The following is a 17,256-nucleotide window of genomic DNA, read 5'->3' on the forward strand; positions in this document are numbered from 1 at the left end:
CCATCTCTCACCCTCCTTGGCCTGTTTGTGGAGGAGACGGGGGCGGTGGGAGCAGCAGGTCGCGGGGATGGGGTCGGAGATGGCAGTAGGAGTTACTTGTCTAAGAGGTTGTGGTTCATTCCAAATGTAATCACTTGATTTAATTCTTTAAAGTCTATCTTCTCTGCTTGTGAGCAGGCTCCAGAAGGCCAAGGACAGAGCCGTCCACAGCCCTTCGCCCAGGGCCTGGCGCACAGTAGATTCTAGTAATTCATCCCTGACCGCCCCGGCGCTGTGGGCTCCCGCATCCTGTGGACACAGTTCCTCTTGCAACAAGCACACAGGGCAGGCACCACCCACTGTGCTGACTTCTTCCATTAGAAAACTTGCTCACACATTTTATTTCCTTACTTTAGTTTTGTTCCCAGAGCAGTAAATGTTCACTGCAAAAAAAAAAAAAAAAAAAAAAAGGAGGTTTCAATATAATGTTTTCCATAGAGTAAAAAGAAAATGTGCCCACCCGATCCTATTTCCCAGTCATAACATACCTCAACATTACCGTGTTTATCATTCGAGACCTTTTTCCCTAGACATTTGATTGGTCAGTCAGTCTGCAAATGTTTAATGAGCATCTACTCTGTGCCTCGCACTGTATTAGGAGTAGTGAGCAAAACAGGCAGACTTCTTGGGAGGGAGATTCAAACAACAAACATGTATGTAACCTACATATTACACACGTAGATTCTTCTCATTAGTAAGTGGGATACTGTAAATATTCTCTAATATTCATCCAGTTTAGAAAATCTGAAAAGTCCCCCAAATAGAAGGAAAAGAAAAGAGAAACCCATCGGCTTTAGATTCATGATCCAACGAGAGAAGTGTTTTATAGCTTTGTATACCACCTTGCAGCTGTTTATTTATATTCAGGTTTATTTTATTTTACAAAGTCAGGAGCATACTGAGAGCATAGCTTTTCCCTTCTTTTTTATTGCACAAGTAATGCAAACAGAACACATAAAAACAAAATCCCTTGTAAGTCTACTGCTCACAATTAATCACTGCTAATCTTTAATATCATATTTCATTTTTTTCAAAACTGAAAGTTTGGGATCATGCTGAACGTGTCACTCAGTAACTCCCTGCGAATTTCTAATACATCTCCGTGTTGATAATTGAAATTCTACACCATCATTTTCGTGGCTGTAGACTCGGTCATCATGTGGGGGGTTCAACATCATGGGACCAGCCAGTCTCCTTTTCTTGGACATTAGGGTAGTTCCAATTTTTCATTTTGGTCAGAACTGAATACATGAAGCAAAAGGTTTGCACATACTAGAAGCCTTATTATCTGAGTCAGATTTTACATTGTTTTTATTCACTCATATTTTAACTACATCAAAATGTTGATCTCAGTTGTCCTTGATGGTATTCTGTGATCATTATTTTGTTTTTATACTTTTTTGTTTTCTCTAAATGCTTTGCAATGAACAGGTTTTATTTGCATAATCACAACATCATTTCAAGTTATGCCATGCAGAAATTTCCAGATGACCACAGGCCTCAGGATGGTCACTTTTTATGGCTACCTGCAATTCCATCTAGGGCAGTGATGGCGAACCTATGACACGCGTGTCAGAGGTGACACTTGAACTCACTTTTTTGGTTGATTTTTCTTTGTTAAATGGCATTTAAATATATAAAATAAATATCAAAAATATAAGTCTTTGTTTTACTATGGTTGCAAATATCAAAAAATTTCTATATGTGACACGGCACCAGAGTTAAGTTAGGGTTTTTCAAAATGCTGACACGCCGAGCTCAAAAGGTTCGCCATCACTGATCTAGAGGATAGGCCACAGTTCCCCGAACCACCCCTTTTCATTGCCTGTTTGGAGTTTGCCCCAACTTTTTCAAGATCGTTTTGCAGGAACCCCACCTCAAACAGCTCCCACCCCTTTGGTACATTCTGCCAAACTGCTTTCCCAAAAGGAGGCTCCAGTTTCCACTCCCACCAATAGTGTGTGAGAATGCCCGCCAAGACGGGCGGTTCAGGCCCCTGGACAGCCTCTCTCTCTGCCAGGAGGGCAGGAGAGGGCAGGAGAGTGTTTTGTCCGGGATGCCAGGATGATGACCCCAGACCCAGAACCGCAGGAGTGGGTTTTAACAAGCCCGGTTCCCAGAACAGAACCTGCAGAGAAAAAGAAAAGCAAGCAAGCAGGAAAAAAACTCTCTGCTGGAAAGCACACACACGTACACAGATTAAAATAATATTTGGCACTTACGTCGCACTTTTAAAATTCTTCAAACGCTTTCTAAACACTAGCTAATTAATTAAGCCGCCAAAATCTGGCTGCAGTTGGTAGAGAACTTAAAAGGGGGTGGGGAGGGCAGCCCTACACAGCTCCAGATTTTATTGTCGCCTGCCCGGGTGTGATTGCGGGCCTCCGACGGCACCACAAGAATAGACCTGCTCCGACACGCGCACGCCTGGTTCTGCAGCCTCCCCTGCTCACACCGCTCCCCTCAGCCGCTGACTCACAGCCCTGCGTGGTGTTATTGATGAAGATAATAATAACTTCCATGGGTCACAGGCATCTTCTGTGGGCCAGGCGCAGTCCCAGGCTCCAGGTTTGCCTGTCGCCGGGATAGGCCTGTAGCAGCTCCATTAACAGATAAGGAAAGAGGCTCAGAGAGGGGTTTTCCTGGGAGCAAGGAAACCCACCTCCCTTCGTTCACGCGTGCCCTTGACATGTGTTTATCAAGGGCCTGGTGTATGTCAGACACGGTTGTAGACGGGGTGGGAAGAGACCCTTGTGGATCCTACATCTTGCTTGGGGGGCCATGACAAGCCAGAGAAAATCAGGTATGTAAATAATACATCCGATCATAATGGGACGCAGACTCAAATTTAAGCAGCACCCATGCAGCAAGCACCCACGTCCGACTGTGTCAGACATTATCGGGAGTGGGGGTGCTCCTCCACTTCATGAAGGTGGAGTGGGAGCCCAGGGAGGGCGGGGCCCAGCTGGCTAGGGGGGGCCCCAGTTCCCAGGCCTGCTGGTCCCAGCCTGTGCTGCCCCCCGGCGGCATTTCCAGTTCCCCAGTCTCCGTGCTGGAAGGCAGACCCACTGGGATGTACCTGGCTGGATGCTGTTGGCAGCTGCTGGTGCTGCCTCCGGTGTCTCGGGGTCTCTGCCGGCCTCCTCTGTGTGCCTCTCACACACTGGCCCCCAGCGACACCCCAGCCCCTGTCCTCTGTGGACCCGGGGTTCTTCCCTGTACCCGTGAGGGCCTGGCTGTCCTCAGGCTGCCGATCTGAGTCCTGGCTCACCTACCATGGGAATGAGGGCTGGGACAACAGGCAGGGGAGGGACGGGAGGCCTGTCCTGAAGCCCTGGGTTGCCCGCAGTGAGGGCAGATGGAGTCCCTGGCCTCCCTTCCCTCGGACACCCTGATCCTGACTGTGGGGTGGTACCGGGCCACTGGCTGGTGGGCAAATGCGCAAAGTCTCCCTCCTGCCCGACCAGAGGCAGAGGGGGCTGCTCGGGGCACCAGCCCAAACCCTGTATGATGTACAAGGCAGTGGTGGGCCTAGGCCAGGGCAGGACAGGGTCACATTGTGAGTGAGGGGATCACCGGGCGGAGACCAGATGGTCTGCAGCTATAGCAGGCTGCAGCCCCCGCACACACACACACACACACACAGTCTCACTCACTCTGACTCCCTCTGCCTATCTCTGTGTCTCTGCAGTGTGAAGTTAATCTGTGTGTGTGTGTGTGTGTGTGTGTGTGTGTGTGTGTCTCCAAGGTCTTTATGATCTGTCTTTTCTCCCCACCCCCACCTTCTTCTGAATCGGGGCCCTGGCTGCGACTTGCTCTGAGCGCCTGTGGCCCTTCTCACAGCATCTTCACCTGCCTGGTCATCCTCCTGGCTGTGACCTCCCCTCCCCCAACTCCTCCCCCACATCTGTTTCGTGTGCCCCAGTTCTCCAATGTGGGGCTCAGGCCCCTCCCCCCCCCCGACCTCTAGGACTCCTTCCAGCTGCCAAGCCTGGACCCCTTGAAGTCTGACCATGCCCCCCTCCTGTGGGTCCCCAGCACCCTGGTCTGCAGGACCATCAGCATCAGCAACATACCCCCCCTCACGTGTTCCTTATACAAGGACAGCAGCTTCCACTGTGCCCAGCTTGGTGCTAAGTGACTTAAAGAGAGGGCTGGGGGTGTCTTCATCTTATAGATGGAAACTGAGGCTCAAAACCAATGGATACACTAGGTTACATGTAAATAAAAGGTGAGCCAGGTTTCAGACCAGGTCAGATGGCTTCAACGACCACACTTCTTTTTTTTTTAAGGGAAAAGGAGAAAGAGTTAGAAACATCAGTGATGAGAGAGAATCATTGATCGGCTGCTTTCTGCACACACACACACCCACACACACACTGGGGATCAAGCCCGGGCTTGTGCCCTTGACTAGAATTGAACCTGGGACCCTTCAGTCTGCTGGCTGACACTCTGTCCACTGAGCCAAACCAGCCAGGGCCCAGATACTTCCTTTTGACTCTGTCTGGCCCAGGCCTGTTGGTTGGTCTGTGGAAACGGGACCATATAACTGACAGATGAGGACACTAAGTCTCAGAGGACAGCACAGAGACCTGCCCTACTAAGGGCAGCGCTCACATGCGCGCAGTGTCAGGCCCACTCACAAGAGTCCCTGTTGGAACTTCTCGGTGGCCCAAGTGATGGCCAAGGTCACAGTCGTAAGACCTGAGCCAAACCCAAGTCCTCCTGCTTCACTGCCTCACAGCCTGTACCAGCCCCAGCTGCTGAGTCTGGCTTCCTGCTGGGGGCTTGCTTCCTGGGCCAGGTCCCAAAGAGAGTCTAAACTCCCAGAGAACCCCACACAAACCAGGCTGCCACCTCTGAGCCTTACCCATGCTGTTCCCTCTGATAGGAACACTGTGCCCCTTTCTTCCTGGTAAATTCAGATTTGAATTCAGAGCCCATCTCAGACATGACACTTTCAGGGAGGGCTCAGGTCTCAAACCCACTCTGCCACATCACTTAACTTCTCTCTGTGCCTCAGTTTCAACATTTGTTATAAGCTCTCTTATTACAGGTTGGTTGTGAGGGTTACATGTATGACACATGCAATGTGCTGGGCTCAAGGCCCGCTCAGGGTGTGCACTCGGTCGATGAAAGCTGCTGTTGATAAATACTGACCAGCCCACAGGCTCCCAGATGGTGAATAAATACCTGCTCTGTGCTTCCCTCCAGGAGGGGCAGGTGAGGAGCTGCAGGTGATTCAGCCTCAGAAGTCAGTGTCCGTCGCAGCTGGAGAAACGGCCACTCTGAGCTGCACCGTGACCTCCCTGTCCCCCGTGGGGCCCATCCTGTGGTTCAGAGGGAAAGGACCAGGCCGGGAGTTAATCTACAGTCTCAAAGGAGGCCACTCCCCCCGAGTAACATGGGTTGCAGACGCCACGAGGAGAGACAACATGGACTTTTCCATCCGCATCAGTAACATCACCCCAGCAGACACAGGGACCTACTACTGTGTGAAGTTCCGGAGAGGAGGTGATGACACGGAGCTCAAGTCTGGGGCAGGCACTCAGCTCACCGTGAGTGGTGAGTACAGGGTGGGATTCCTTGTCCCTCATGTGTTACAACAGTCAATAAAGATGCCCTCAGTTCTGTGAACAACTAAGAGTCAGGTGCGGAGGTGGGTGCTTATAGTCCTGCTCTGATTCGTGGTCTGATTTCACCCCGTCTGCAGACCAGGGAAGCTGAGGCCTGGAGATGTCATGCTATTTGCTCAGCCCCCACGGCTGGTCAATGGTGGGAAAAGTCTGGAACCCAGCTTGTCTGGCTCCCCAGCCCTGGCCTTTCAATTCTGTCAGCCCCTTGGTGCCAGGGATGAGGGAACTGAGGATCTGAGTGACTTGCCCATCACAAGGCCAGACCTCACCCACCTCCAGGGAGTGCTCCCCTCAATGGGCCTTAGTGACACCCACTGGGCACCTGCTCTGAGCCAGGTTCTGCGCTGGGTGCTGAGGCAGCTGCAGAACAAAGCAGGCAACGTCTTTGCCCCCACGAAGCTTCGTTCTCTTCCCTCCAGTGGGGAGAAATCTGCTAGGGCCGAGAGAGAGAGAACGTTTTCTTTATTTCATCCTCAGAAGCACCAGGCGAGAGGAATTTCTAAGAGGCACAGACTCGCTGTTGACTCTGCAGCCCTGGGGGGAGGGATGCCCAGAGGCTGGGCATTCACTGTGGGTCTGTCCGATCGATAAACCCCTCTATTTCAGGGACCCAGTCACACTGCCACTGAGGCTCCGAGCAGAGGAATCTCAGACTGTCCCTCATCCAGGGAGGAGGCTCCCCATGTGGTGACTTAGGAGTCACCCCATAGAGGCAGCAGAAGTGCTCAGTTGGGGTTTTCTGCCAGAGGCCCCGGATCCTGAATCCTGGAATGTCAGCACCTTTAGACCCTCCTTCCCAACCCTCCCAGGCACAGAGGGCGCCTGCGGCCAAGAAGTGACAGGCCCTCCGTCACATGGCCAGTTAGTGAGGGGCCCATTCCAAAACCCAATCTGACTCCAGGCAGGTTCCTTCGTGCCCCCGGGTGTAGGACCCACCCCCATGGAAGACCTGACGCATAGTAGGTGCTGAATAAAAGGTGATTACACCAAACCATTGAACAAGGAGCCAGAATCCTCCTTCCATTGTTTTCTCAAAGGTTCAGATGCCCCTCACATTCAGACACTGATCCCCAAGGTGATGGGGAACCTCCCCCTACCGTCAGCCACATCGCCCCAAATCGAGCATCCACATCAGCACCTACAGCTGCCCCTCCTTCAACAGCTGCCGCCCTCTGGCCTGTGGAGACAGCATCGTTCATTCACTGTCTTCTGTTGGTGGATGTGAGTTGTTCCCAGCCTTGGGCTATTCACACAGTGACACAGGGGATACCCTTGTCCATGGGTCACCCTACTTTAGAGGGAGGCGCTCATTGGAAGTGGCATTGCTAAGGCACAGGGTGTGTGCATTTTAATTTGTGTGGGTATTGCCAAATTTCCCCCTAGACATGGTGGCAGTGGGGTCTCCCCACAACTCCTGGACACAGGCAGGGAGGGTGGCTTTACCCTGAATTTCCAGGTATTATAACAGTTCCCAATGGTGTGTCCCTTGCCTAGACCATCACAGGTGTCAGTGGCTCCATCACCACTCATATCTGCCGCCTCCTGGTAGAGAGCTTGTTCCCCTTCCCCCTCTGCCTGCTCAGTGAGGCCCTGGCTAGAAAGCAGGCAGTGGGAGCGGTCAGGATCCTTGTCTTCCTCATGGCATTTACTCTGACAGCCAGCGCGGTGGCAGGGGCTCTCTGTTGGCCCTTTTGAGAGATGAGGACACTGAGGCTCAGAGGAGGACCTAACCGACGAGCAGGTACAGCAGCTAAGATTGAACCCCGAGCGGCCTCACAGCCCTGCTTTTTGCCACACCCCACTGTGCTTGTCAGAGTGTGGAGAACGCTCCAAACCTCTCTTTTTAAAATCTTGAATTGTTCTGTTCTTCATCAAGAAGCATTTTACAAAAAGGTCCTGTGAAAGAGGCAGGTCAGCTTCACAACCCACATCAGACATGTACACAGCTGTCTAGCGATGGGCTGACCCTGTTCCCAACCACATGGCTCAGCATAGAGCAGCATCCAGGAGGCCTTTCCCTTCTTTGTGGTGTTTTCCTCACTGAGCAGCTGCAGGAGCCACCTGGCTCAGTGGCCTGGACAGAGCAGAGAGGGGTCCTGCAGCCCCAGCACCGTTGTGGGCACCATCCCTGTCTCTGCAGACTGAGGGTGAGGAGGGGGCATGTCCTAGAGGGCCCTGCGGCCCCAGTGAGCAGGAGCTCATAGTCTCTAGACTCACTGTCAGGAGCCCGTTCTCCCATTTGTTGCTGCAGGGCCCCCGGCCTGGGCACTGGAGGGCACTCCTCCCTGTAATTCCTTGAAGTGAGGAATCTCAGGGGGAAAGAGGAGGCTGGCAGTCAGTGTTGGGGCTGTGAGGTGGTGCACTTACTCTGTGATGGACATGAAGCCTGGGGGCCACAGGAAATGCCCCCGGACATGGTGCTGGTGGAGGAGACAGCCCCTTCACTTGTCTCAGCCGTTTTCTCATCTGTAAAATGATAATAATCATGGACTCCTTTTAGGAGAGGGGAAGGATTTGGGGTGCTCTGTCTGAATCACCCCAGCACAGAGTAGCACCCTAAAATCAGGTGCTATTTCATGGTGTGGCCAAGTTTCTCTTGCTGGGCCTCAGTTTCCCCACCTGTAGGCAGTGGATGGTCTCACCACCCTTTGCAGGAAGGTGTGAGGATACAGCTGAGAGGACAGACCCTCAGTGGGCAGCGGTGTCACCCACAGCTGGGCCCTCTCAGGCAAGTCTCAGTTTCCCAGGAGTCCTCAGTTTCCCCATCTGTGAAGTGGTGACCATCAGAGCTCCCGCTCAGGGGTCTGTGAAGGTAGGAGAGGATGTCTAGAAAGTCATAGAGTGGCTCAGGGTGTTACTGAGGGTCAGTGCCCAGCGGGTGGGAGCATGGGCCAGTCCCCTGCATGAGCTCACATCCCAGCTCTGCCACTTCCCAGCTCTGTGACCTCTGACCCATCACTGTGCCTCGGTTTCCTCATCTGGCAGTGACAGCACTGACCTCACAGAGCAGCTACGAGGCCTGCGTGAATACATGTGAGGTGCTCAGAGCAGGGCCCGGCACGTAGTAAAAGTTCAGTGAACATCGTGAGACAGCTGTGCACATGTCTGATGTGAGCTATGATCGCCAAAGCCATGGGACCTTAGGTCACTTTCCCCTCCAGGCCTCAGTATAAATGGGCTTAAAGGTGGGATTCAGTGCCTTTCAGCTTTGAAAGGCTGTTCATTGGAATCACCTGGGAAACTGGTCCCTAGTCCCTGGCTCCACCCTAGGAAGTCTGATTTAATTGCTCAGACATGGGCCTGGCAGCTGAATTGTTAACTCCCAGAGGGTGCTAATCAGAGCCAGGCAGACAGCCTGAGCTAGATGTTCTCTGAGGCCACAGGAAACCTTGCATTCCCCCCTCTCCCACACACACACAAAGGTGCCCCCCCCTGCTACTGGGGCTGAGAGAACAGCTTTAGGGGTGGAGGTGCTTCAGAGTAGCATGTGCCCGTGACGGCTCATCGGAGGCCCAAGAAAATGAGCCCAAATGGAGTGGCAGGGACACCTCGTATGGCACAGGCCTGGCTGAGAGTGGCACCCTGCCCTCTCCACCCCGAGGAGGGGCAGCCCAGCACCCTGTTCAGATCCGTGCTCCATTGCTGGGGACACCAGCGTGTCTAAACAGGGTCGGAATCCCCACAGATACCCCTGCTCAGCCCCAGAGCCCTTCCTGCCCCAACACACCAAAACGTCACTGACAAAACCTGTCCTCCCTTTTTGCAAAATGCTTCCTGCTTCTGTAAAGAGCTAACCTGTGGGGAAACGCCTGTGATCTCGTGTGTGTTTTGAAATTCATTTTGCCGAACTTGTTTCCTGAGGGGATCATTAAAAAAAGAGGGAGAGAACCATAATTTGGTGGTTTCTCTGCTTTTTTCATCTGAGTTCTGCACGGCAGCTGCGGGGAGCAGCATTTGAGACTTTTCTTGGTGTTTCCGCTATGCTTTTGTTTTGCAATCTTACTGCCTAAAGAACAAATAGGGCCCGGGCAGGCAGGGTGGCTCAGTGGCTGAGCATGGACCTGTGAACCAGGAAGTTGCAGTTCCAACCCTGGGTTTCTGTCTCGATCCCCTGTGTGGGGTGTGCAGGAGACAGCTGATCAATGATTTTCTCTCATCATTGATGTTTCTCTCTCTCTCTCTCTCTCTCTCTCTCTCCACTCTCTGAAATCAATTTTAAAAATATATTTTTTAAAAAAGAACAAATAGGTAGTTTCAGAACTAGTAAGGCCAGGTCTTATGATAACAATGGTAGGTGTTATTTATTAAGCACCTACTGTACAAGGGTGGGCAAAAGTCTGTTTGCAGTTGTTTATGGAAAATAATACAATAATTAATAAATAAGAATATAAAAATAAACTCTGTGTTTTGCCTGCCCCCGTATGCCAGGCTCTGTGTGCCATACATCCTCACTCCCCTTACCAGGGTGGTATTCTCAGCCACTCTGTACAGAGCCAGACCCTGAGGCTCAAGGATAAAGAACCGAGATGCTAAAAGTAATCGGTCCTGTGAGTGGTGAGATGAGCCCTGCCTTTCCTTCCTGTGTGCCCTGGACCAGGGGGTCCCTCTCTCAGCCTCATCCCCTAAGTGAGACCACCCAGGGCCTGCCTTCAGGGCGGTGGGAAAATGAGGGGCTGAGGCACAGAGGACAAGCCCAGCATCAGGATGCCAGGTTTTCTCAATAAATGGTAACTGATCCCAGCATCTCCAGGGGCGTCCAGGCTGCTGGTGTTTTTACCACTTGATGATTCAAGTGACATTCCCTTATCTATGTCCTCAAATGTTCGATGAGTTTCAGGAAGCAAGTTAGATATTTACAGATGCAAGTTCTTGTTAATGTTTGCCATCTGCCCACTGTTAGCGAAGGTGCTGGGTAAGAGCTCACAATGTGGAGGCGCCCTCCAGGCCCCTTCTACAGGGAGAAGCTGCTCTCGCGTTCGATCCCTGTGTGTGGATGCTTTCAGGACACAGCAGTCCCGCCTGCTCCTAGGCCCGTGTCTGTGCCTCTTCTACTTTAATAAAGATTAAGACATAAACCACCTTTGGCTTTCTCAGCACTCAGTGATCTGTGTGTTCAAACCCAAAACTGACCCAAGAGAAGAACCCAAATTCAGAAAAAAACATCCCATTGTCTTCTCCCTTTCAAACTCAGGGACTGGCCCAGGTGAGACAGACCCCGCTGGAGTATCTGTGGAACGAATGAGAACTATGGAGTAGCTCATGAATACCGGAAGGGAGAGCTCTGGATACACATTCAGTTCACAATGGATCTGTGTTTCTTTATTTTTGTGAAGCATCTTCTGTTTTGCTAAAGCAAAAAGGCTTCCATTCCCTGATTCAACCCGCAATGCAGTCCGGGAAGGAGAAATGCCTGCTGCCCCATTTCACAGATGGGAACTGGGCTGCTCCCTGGGCTCACTGCTTCCTCTGTGTCCACATCTGGGACGTTTCCAGAAGAGGCCAGCTAGGGGAGTTAGTATGAAGGGTGAGGCTGCTCAGTAAAGTTGTCCCTGGGCCAGCTGGTGGGACATCACCCGGAGAGGAAAGAAGGTGACTTTGAACTCAGGCCTGGATTTGCTTGTTGGCCCTGCCCCTCAGTCAGGGGACCGGAATGTCATCCCAAGTAAGATGGGAATGATGACACCCCCGGATTAATAGAAGGATTTTAAAAAATGATATATGAGACGGTTTTGACAGTGTCACATGCTTATGGTTAGTGATGATATTCACAATCATGTTCATTGTTCATTTTGTTCCTTTTAAAGCCAAACCCTCTCGCCCTGTGGTATCGGGCCCCACGGGCAGGTCGCCGCCTGGGCAGACAGTGAGCTTCACCTGCCAGTCCCACGGCTTCTCCCCCAGAGACATCACCCTGAAATGGTTCAAGGATGGGAATGAGCTCCCAGCCTCCCAGACCACCGTGCACCCAGAAGGAGACAGCCCTTCCTACAACGTCTCCAGCACAGCCAGGGTGCTGCTGGCCCCGGGGGATGTTCGCTCCCAGGTCATCTGCCAGGTGGCCCACGACACCCTAAAGGGGGACCCTCCTCTTCGTGGGACTGCCAACGTGTCTGAGGCCATCCGAGGTAGAGCCCCTCACACCCAGCCCAAGCCACACCTGGCCCCTGTCCTCCCAGCCTGCTCCTCCCCCTGCTCTTTGCTCCAGGCCGGGAATTGTCTGGAATCTAATGCCTGACAATCCTTCCCAACATCACTCACATGGGTTTGCCCATCGCTCACCCCTGTCTAATGGCAGCTGGCAGGTGAACACCCACCACTGTACTTGGCAGTTTTATCTACTTTACCAATAGCAACGCCAATAAGTGAGCACCTACTAGAAGTCAAGCTCCTATGCGCTTGGCAATTTCATTTATTTTTCTATAGTTATAATGTCCCACTGCATGCGGGCTGTGCTTGTTTACTTTAGTCACATTACTCTCACAGGAGCTGGGTCCCTGAGCACCTACTGTGTGCAGGCTCCTGTGCTTAGTGATTTCATTCCTATGAAAGAGCACCATCGGTGTCTGAGCACCTGCCCTCTGAGATCCCCTCCCTGTGGTGGGGGAGCTCAGGTTGGAGCCGCCCTGGGTGGTCTGTGTCCCATGAGGTCAGAGCTGTGCCCTGTGCTGTTTCAGTTCCGCCCACCCTGGAGGTCACCCAGGACACGGTGTCAGAGAAACAGAAGAACGTCACCTGCCTGGTGAAGAACTTCTACCCCCAGCGCCTACAGCTGACCTGGCTGGAGAACGGGAACACGTCCCGAACAGAAACGGCCCCGACCCTCGTAGAGAACAAGGATGGGACCTTCAGCTGGAGGAGCTGGCTCCTCGTGAATCTGTCTGCCCACAGGGAGGATGCGATGCTCACCTGCCAGGTGGAGCACTATGGGCAGCCGGCTGTCACCAAAACCATCACCGTGGCGGCCCCTGCTCACCAGAAGGACCCAGATGAACCCTCTGGTGAGGCCCCCACTTTAACTGACCCGGCTCTAACTAGATTTTATCTTTACTGTTATAAGTAGTAATTCATGCTTATTATAGGATAATCCAGAAGTCTATAGATAGAAAGTAGCATTTTGAAGTGAGCTCCCCTCCCCAAACCCCACACTCCATAGTCACCACTGGTAAGAGTTTGGTACATACTTTATAGATCTTTTGACCTCAATGTACATTAAGAAAAGAAAGAGTGAGGGAGGGCGGGAGGCCCTCACAGTGCCCTGCCTCTTGCTTTCTTCTCACAGTCACTGTGTTCACCGGCCATGTCGGCCCCTGCCTCCTCCTGGCTCTTTCTGACCTCTGCCTGGTCCCCTGGCTGCCATTGCATGTCTGCCCCACAGGGAGCGGGGCGGGGCTTCCAGATGTGTGTGGCTTCCGTCCAGTGTAATCGCTGCTGCGGTGCATGTCCTTGTGCATATTGTGCTACATGTGCAGCTGTTTCTATGGGACCATTTCCCAAAGAGCATTTCTAGGCCAGAGTGCGTGCTCATGAAGATGCTGGTAATGCTGCCACCTCCTGGGAGAGTCAAAGGTGCAGGGTGCCACCCCAGCACCCCTCTGACATGTTGGCGTGCATCTCCCTTTTTTCTTCACAATGGCAGCACCTAGTTGGTGCTTCGGTGCCAGCGAGGAATGTTCCATGGTTAGCACGGCTGTGCCTTGGACACAGCAGAGCCTTTGGTAGAATAAAGGTTATTTCTTTCCTTCGTGCATCTTTCAAGGGGCCAGAGAGCTCCAACGAAGGCCGGGGCCCTGTCAGGGTGCCCTTTGATGTCCCCGATGCCTGCTTCTCATCGGACGAGGCCTGCCCTTAGAGCAGCATGTGCGGTCGACCTCTGGACCTGGCCCAGACCTGCTGGGTGACCTTGGGCCCGTCAGTGCCTCTCTCTGGGCCTCCGATTGCTGCTGGCAGTGCTGAAGGAGAGGCGCTGTGACCCTAGCTTGGAGTCTCAGCTGCTAGGAACCCGGGCATCGCAGCTTCAGGACCCGGCCCTCAGCCCAGCACATAGTAGGAAATGCCTGTAGACAGGAGGAAAGAGTGCATGAGTTGGTTGTTTGGTTAGTTGCTGATTAATCCTCAGGGCCATCCAACATGGTAGAGCTTATTCTTGGCCTCAGTAACACAAGGGAAGCCAGTGTGTGGAGGTTCAGGTGACTGGCTCAAGGTCACACAGCTAGGGGCGTGGATTTGAACCCACATTTCTGCAGCTCAGCCCTGCTCCCGCAGCCCACTGTGCTCCGTGTAGGCTCCCTCCCTGTGCCCCGGGGCCAGCCAAGCCCTTGCTTCATTCAGTGTCTGGGTTCAGAGCCCCTCTGCCTGGGTCCCAGGCACTAATCCTGGGCGGCCCCTGAGAGGTCTGCAGAGCCCACTGGTCACCTGCAAGCGGCCATTCCTCCCCGCCCCCATTGAGATCCGGAGTTTGAGTGGGCCTGTGCCGCCTCGGTGGCCACTGGTTCAGGCCGATGCGGAGAGCAGGCTGTTCCCCGGGAGTGATAGGTCTGCCCCGTCCTGCAGCCCGGTTTCCACCACGGCTGCAGCACCACGCGGTCTCCCCCTGGCACCGCGGCAAGGTTTGTGTGTTACCCGCAGTTGACCCATGTGGGGACGTGTGTGCGGAACCATGAACGTGCCCATGAGGCTCGAAACGCCCGAGAAGACCCAGCCAGATGCTCTCAGTTAACGGGGCCCGTCCAGGGGTGCGGAGAGCGGTGGGTGGCGATTCTCTGGTTCTCATCTGGCGCCTGAAGCCTCTGTTCTGCCTTGTCCCCAGATGATCCTGGGAAGTTGAAGGGCATCTTCATCACGGTGGGCGTGGTGTGTGCCCTGCTGGTGGCCCTGCTGATCGCCGCCCTCTATTTCCTGCGAGTCCGACAGAAGAAAGGTGGGTGCATTCCCTGCTTCTTCCCCAGGAGTGTGCCCCAGGCTGTCCTTTCCAAAGGGGGAGGTCACGGGAGGTCACAGGAGGGCACTGGGCGCCGCATAGCTTAGCCATTAGGATGTGCAGTTACTTCCAGGAATGAGATAGAAGTCCAGAGGGAGCAGTGCCACCGCTGGCACGACACCCTCACCCGGTGGGTCTGGGTGGGTCCCTCCCGGGGCCTTCCCCTCATGGCTGCAAGATGGTATCTCTGCTCCAGGCCCTGCCTCCTCATGGCACCTCTATCGAGGTGCTAAACGGAGCTACAGGGTGGGGCGAGGGTCTCAGAGAGCAAGTAATATTTCCAGGGACCCCTGGCCAACGTTTGCTTTCCTCTTACCTGTGCAGTTACATGCCCAGCCCCTAGGCAGGAGGCTGGAAGAGGGTAGGGATCACACCAGCACCCACCTCCAAGGCTGTTGGCAGGATTAAGCGGGTGGTATATGTAAAAGTTAGGAGAGTACCTGGCACCCAGCAAGTGCTCAATAAATGTTACCTCCTGTCGTCAGCATTAAACATGAGCCGCCTCCCTGGGAAACTCCCCTCCCGGTGGCAGGAGGGGACATTGTCCCGTGTTTGTGTGTGTGTGTGTGTGTGTGGTTGTGTAGCTCCTGCTGTGGCAAGGCCTCTGCCTTTGGAGTCAAGACAAACCAGGGCTGTTATAGGTTCTAAACAATCAGTTTGGCCTCCACGAGGCTCAGTTTGCTCACCTGCAAAATGGGTATAGCAATGCCTATGTTGAAGGATAGTTATGAAACCAAAGAAGCTCATGTGAAATAACAGCTCTGACACATTCTCAGGCCTCAGAAAATGCAAGTTCTCTTTTCTGCTCTCGAAGGAGACAGGTTTAAGCCAGGGTTTCTGAAACTTATTTGACTACAAGTGATAGAAATGCATTTCATATGTCAACCTGACACATGCACGCCCCATAGATGAAATTAGAACTGTGGTATTTTCTTTCTTGTCAGAGTCTATCCTAAGTCCCCTGAAAAGTACTGGTGGCGAACTGCCACGTGCCACAGCCCATAAAGCGCTTCCTCAGCTGCCTCTCCCTGCCCGACCGCGGGCTCAGCTGGAGGGGGCATGCCGCGTCAGTCACACGCCTCTTCTGCACCCTCACCTCTGCCCCCAGGCTGCCCCTCTCCTGGGCTGGCTGGAAGGCTTAGCTCTGAGTACTGGCCGAGCCTCAGGCTCCTGGTCCAGGAGGGCTAGAGTCAGGCCCATGTCTCTGGAATCTGGAGGAGCTTCTGCAAGTGACCTACCCAGTGGTTTCCCTAAAGTTCCTGGGAGCCCCACACAGGAAGGACTCCTTGCCCACCACACCCGACAAGCCAGCCCATTAGGGGGAAGTGCTCACAGTGGGTGTTAGGGAAATCCCAGCCCTTCGTCTAGAGCAGTGGTTCTCAACCTTCCTAATGCCGAGACCCTTTAATGCAGTTCCTCATGTTGGGGTGACCCCCAACCATAAAATTATTTTCGTTGCTACTTCATAACTGTAATGTTGCTACTGTTATGAGTCGTAATGGAAATATCTGATATGCAGGATGTATTTTCATTGTTACAAATTGAACATAATTAAAGCATAGTGATTAATCACAAAAGCAATGTGTAATTATATATGTGTTTTCCAATGGTCTCAGGCGACCCCTGTGAAAGGGTCGTTCGACCCCCAAAGGGGTCGCGACCCACAGGTTGAGAACCTCTGATCTAGAGCCTCATCCCTGGGCACCATGTCACTCCTGGCACACTTGAGCTCATTCCTGGGGGCTTAGGCATCCGCGACCGGGTGTTCCAGAGTAGGAGTGGTGGTTTGGAGAGCTGTAGACATGGGTGCGGGCCACCCAGACCTGGGTGGTGGGTCTGTACATGCAGAACCCAGCTCTCAGACATACGCTCCAGTGACAGTGACAACTAGCACTCGCACAGTCCTTCTGATGTGTCAGGCACTGTTCTTACCACAGACTTCTGCAGTGGTATTATTAAGCCCATTTTACAGATGAGGAAACTGAGGCACGGCTAAGTTGTAAAACTTGCTCAGGGCCTCACAACCGGCAAGTGGTGGGGCCAGGATTCAAACCTTGGCCATGGGACTCTAGGGACCACACTGCACATCACTTCCACCCTAATGAGATGCCCCTTCTCCCTCATTGGTCTCTGGAAGGATCCGCCCATCCTCTACCTCAATACAGTGAGATGTCTTCATTTCTATTCTACCAGTTACCATTCCTGTGACCCGTAAGGAGTCACCCAATCTCCTTGGTGTAAAATGGGGGTGATCAGTCATTGGACTCCCTGGGACATCTCATGTCCTAGTGCTCTGCAACCCATCGGCCTCCTTTCAGATGTCAGATGCTGAGCTGCAGCCTTCCCGCTGCTACCCGCTCACCTGAAAACCCACTGCCTGCCCAGGCCCCAAGCATTAACCCAGCAGCGAGAATGGCTGCATTGTGGCAGCCTCCAGCCTGCCGACACGAGGTGCAGAGCACATTTGAGTGTGCATGTTGCTTTTTAATTACAATTTTGCAGTGAAATTCGAGTCAAATGGTGGCTGAACCCCAGCAGCTTCTCTGTGGGATGCCCCATATCACAGGTTTAAAAATCTCTGAACCAGATGGACTCTTTCTTTCT

The 17,256-nt window shown here is 53.0% G+C and overlaps 1 protein-coding gene across 3 annotated transcripts in view; it reads left to right on the forward strand.

The window, feature by feature from the left end:
- Positions 1-17,256, forward strand: part of SIRPA (signal regulatory protein alpha) — a 43,714-nt gene that overhangs the window by 14,081 nt on the left and 12,377 nt on the right. For all 3 annotated transcript variants that reach the window (XM_036321814.1, XM_036321816.1, XM_036321815.1), the window contains exons 3-6: positions 5,254-5,604; positions 11,480-11,800; positions 12,350-12,673; positions 14,482-14,592. In XM_036321814.1, the coding sequence (XP_036177707.1) occupies positions 5,254-5,604; positions 11,480-11,800; positions 12,350-12,673; positions 14,482-14,592 (1,107 nt within the window). The remainder of the gene's footprint in view (positions 1-5,253; positions 5,605-11,479; positions 11,801-12,349; positions 12,674-14,481; positions 14,593-17,256) is intronic.

This window comes from Myotis myotis, unplaced genomic scaffold, assembly GCF_014108235.1.
Source record: "Myotis myotis isolate mMyoMyo1 unplaced genomic scaffold, mMyoMyo1.p scaffold_m19_p_9, whole genome shotgun sequence".
Taxonomy (NCBI): Eukaryota; Metazoa; Chordata; class Mammalia; order Chiroptera; family Vespertilionidae; genus Myotis; species Myotis myotis.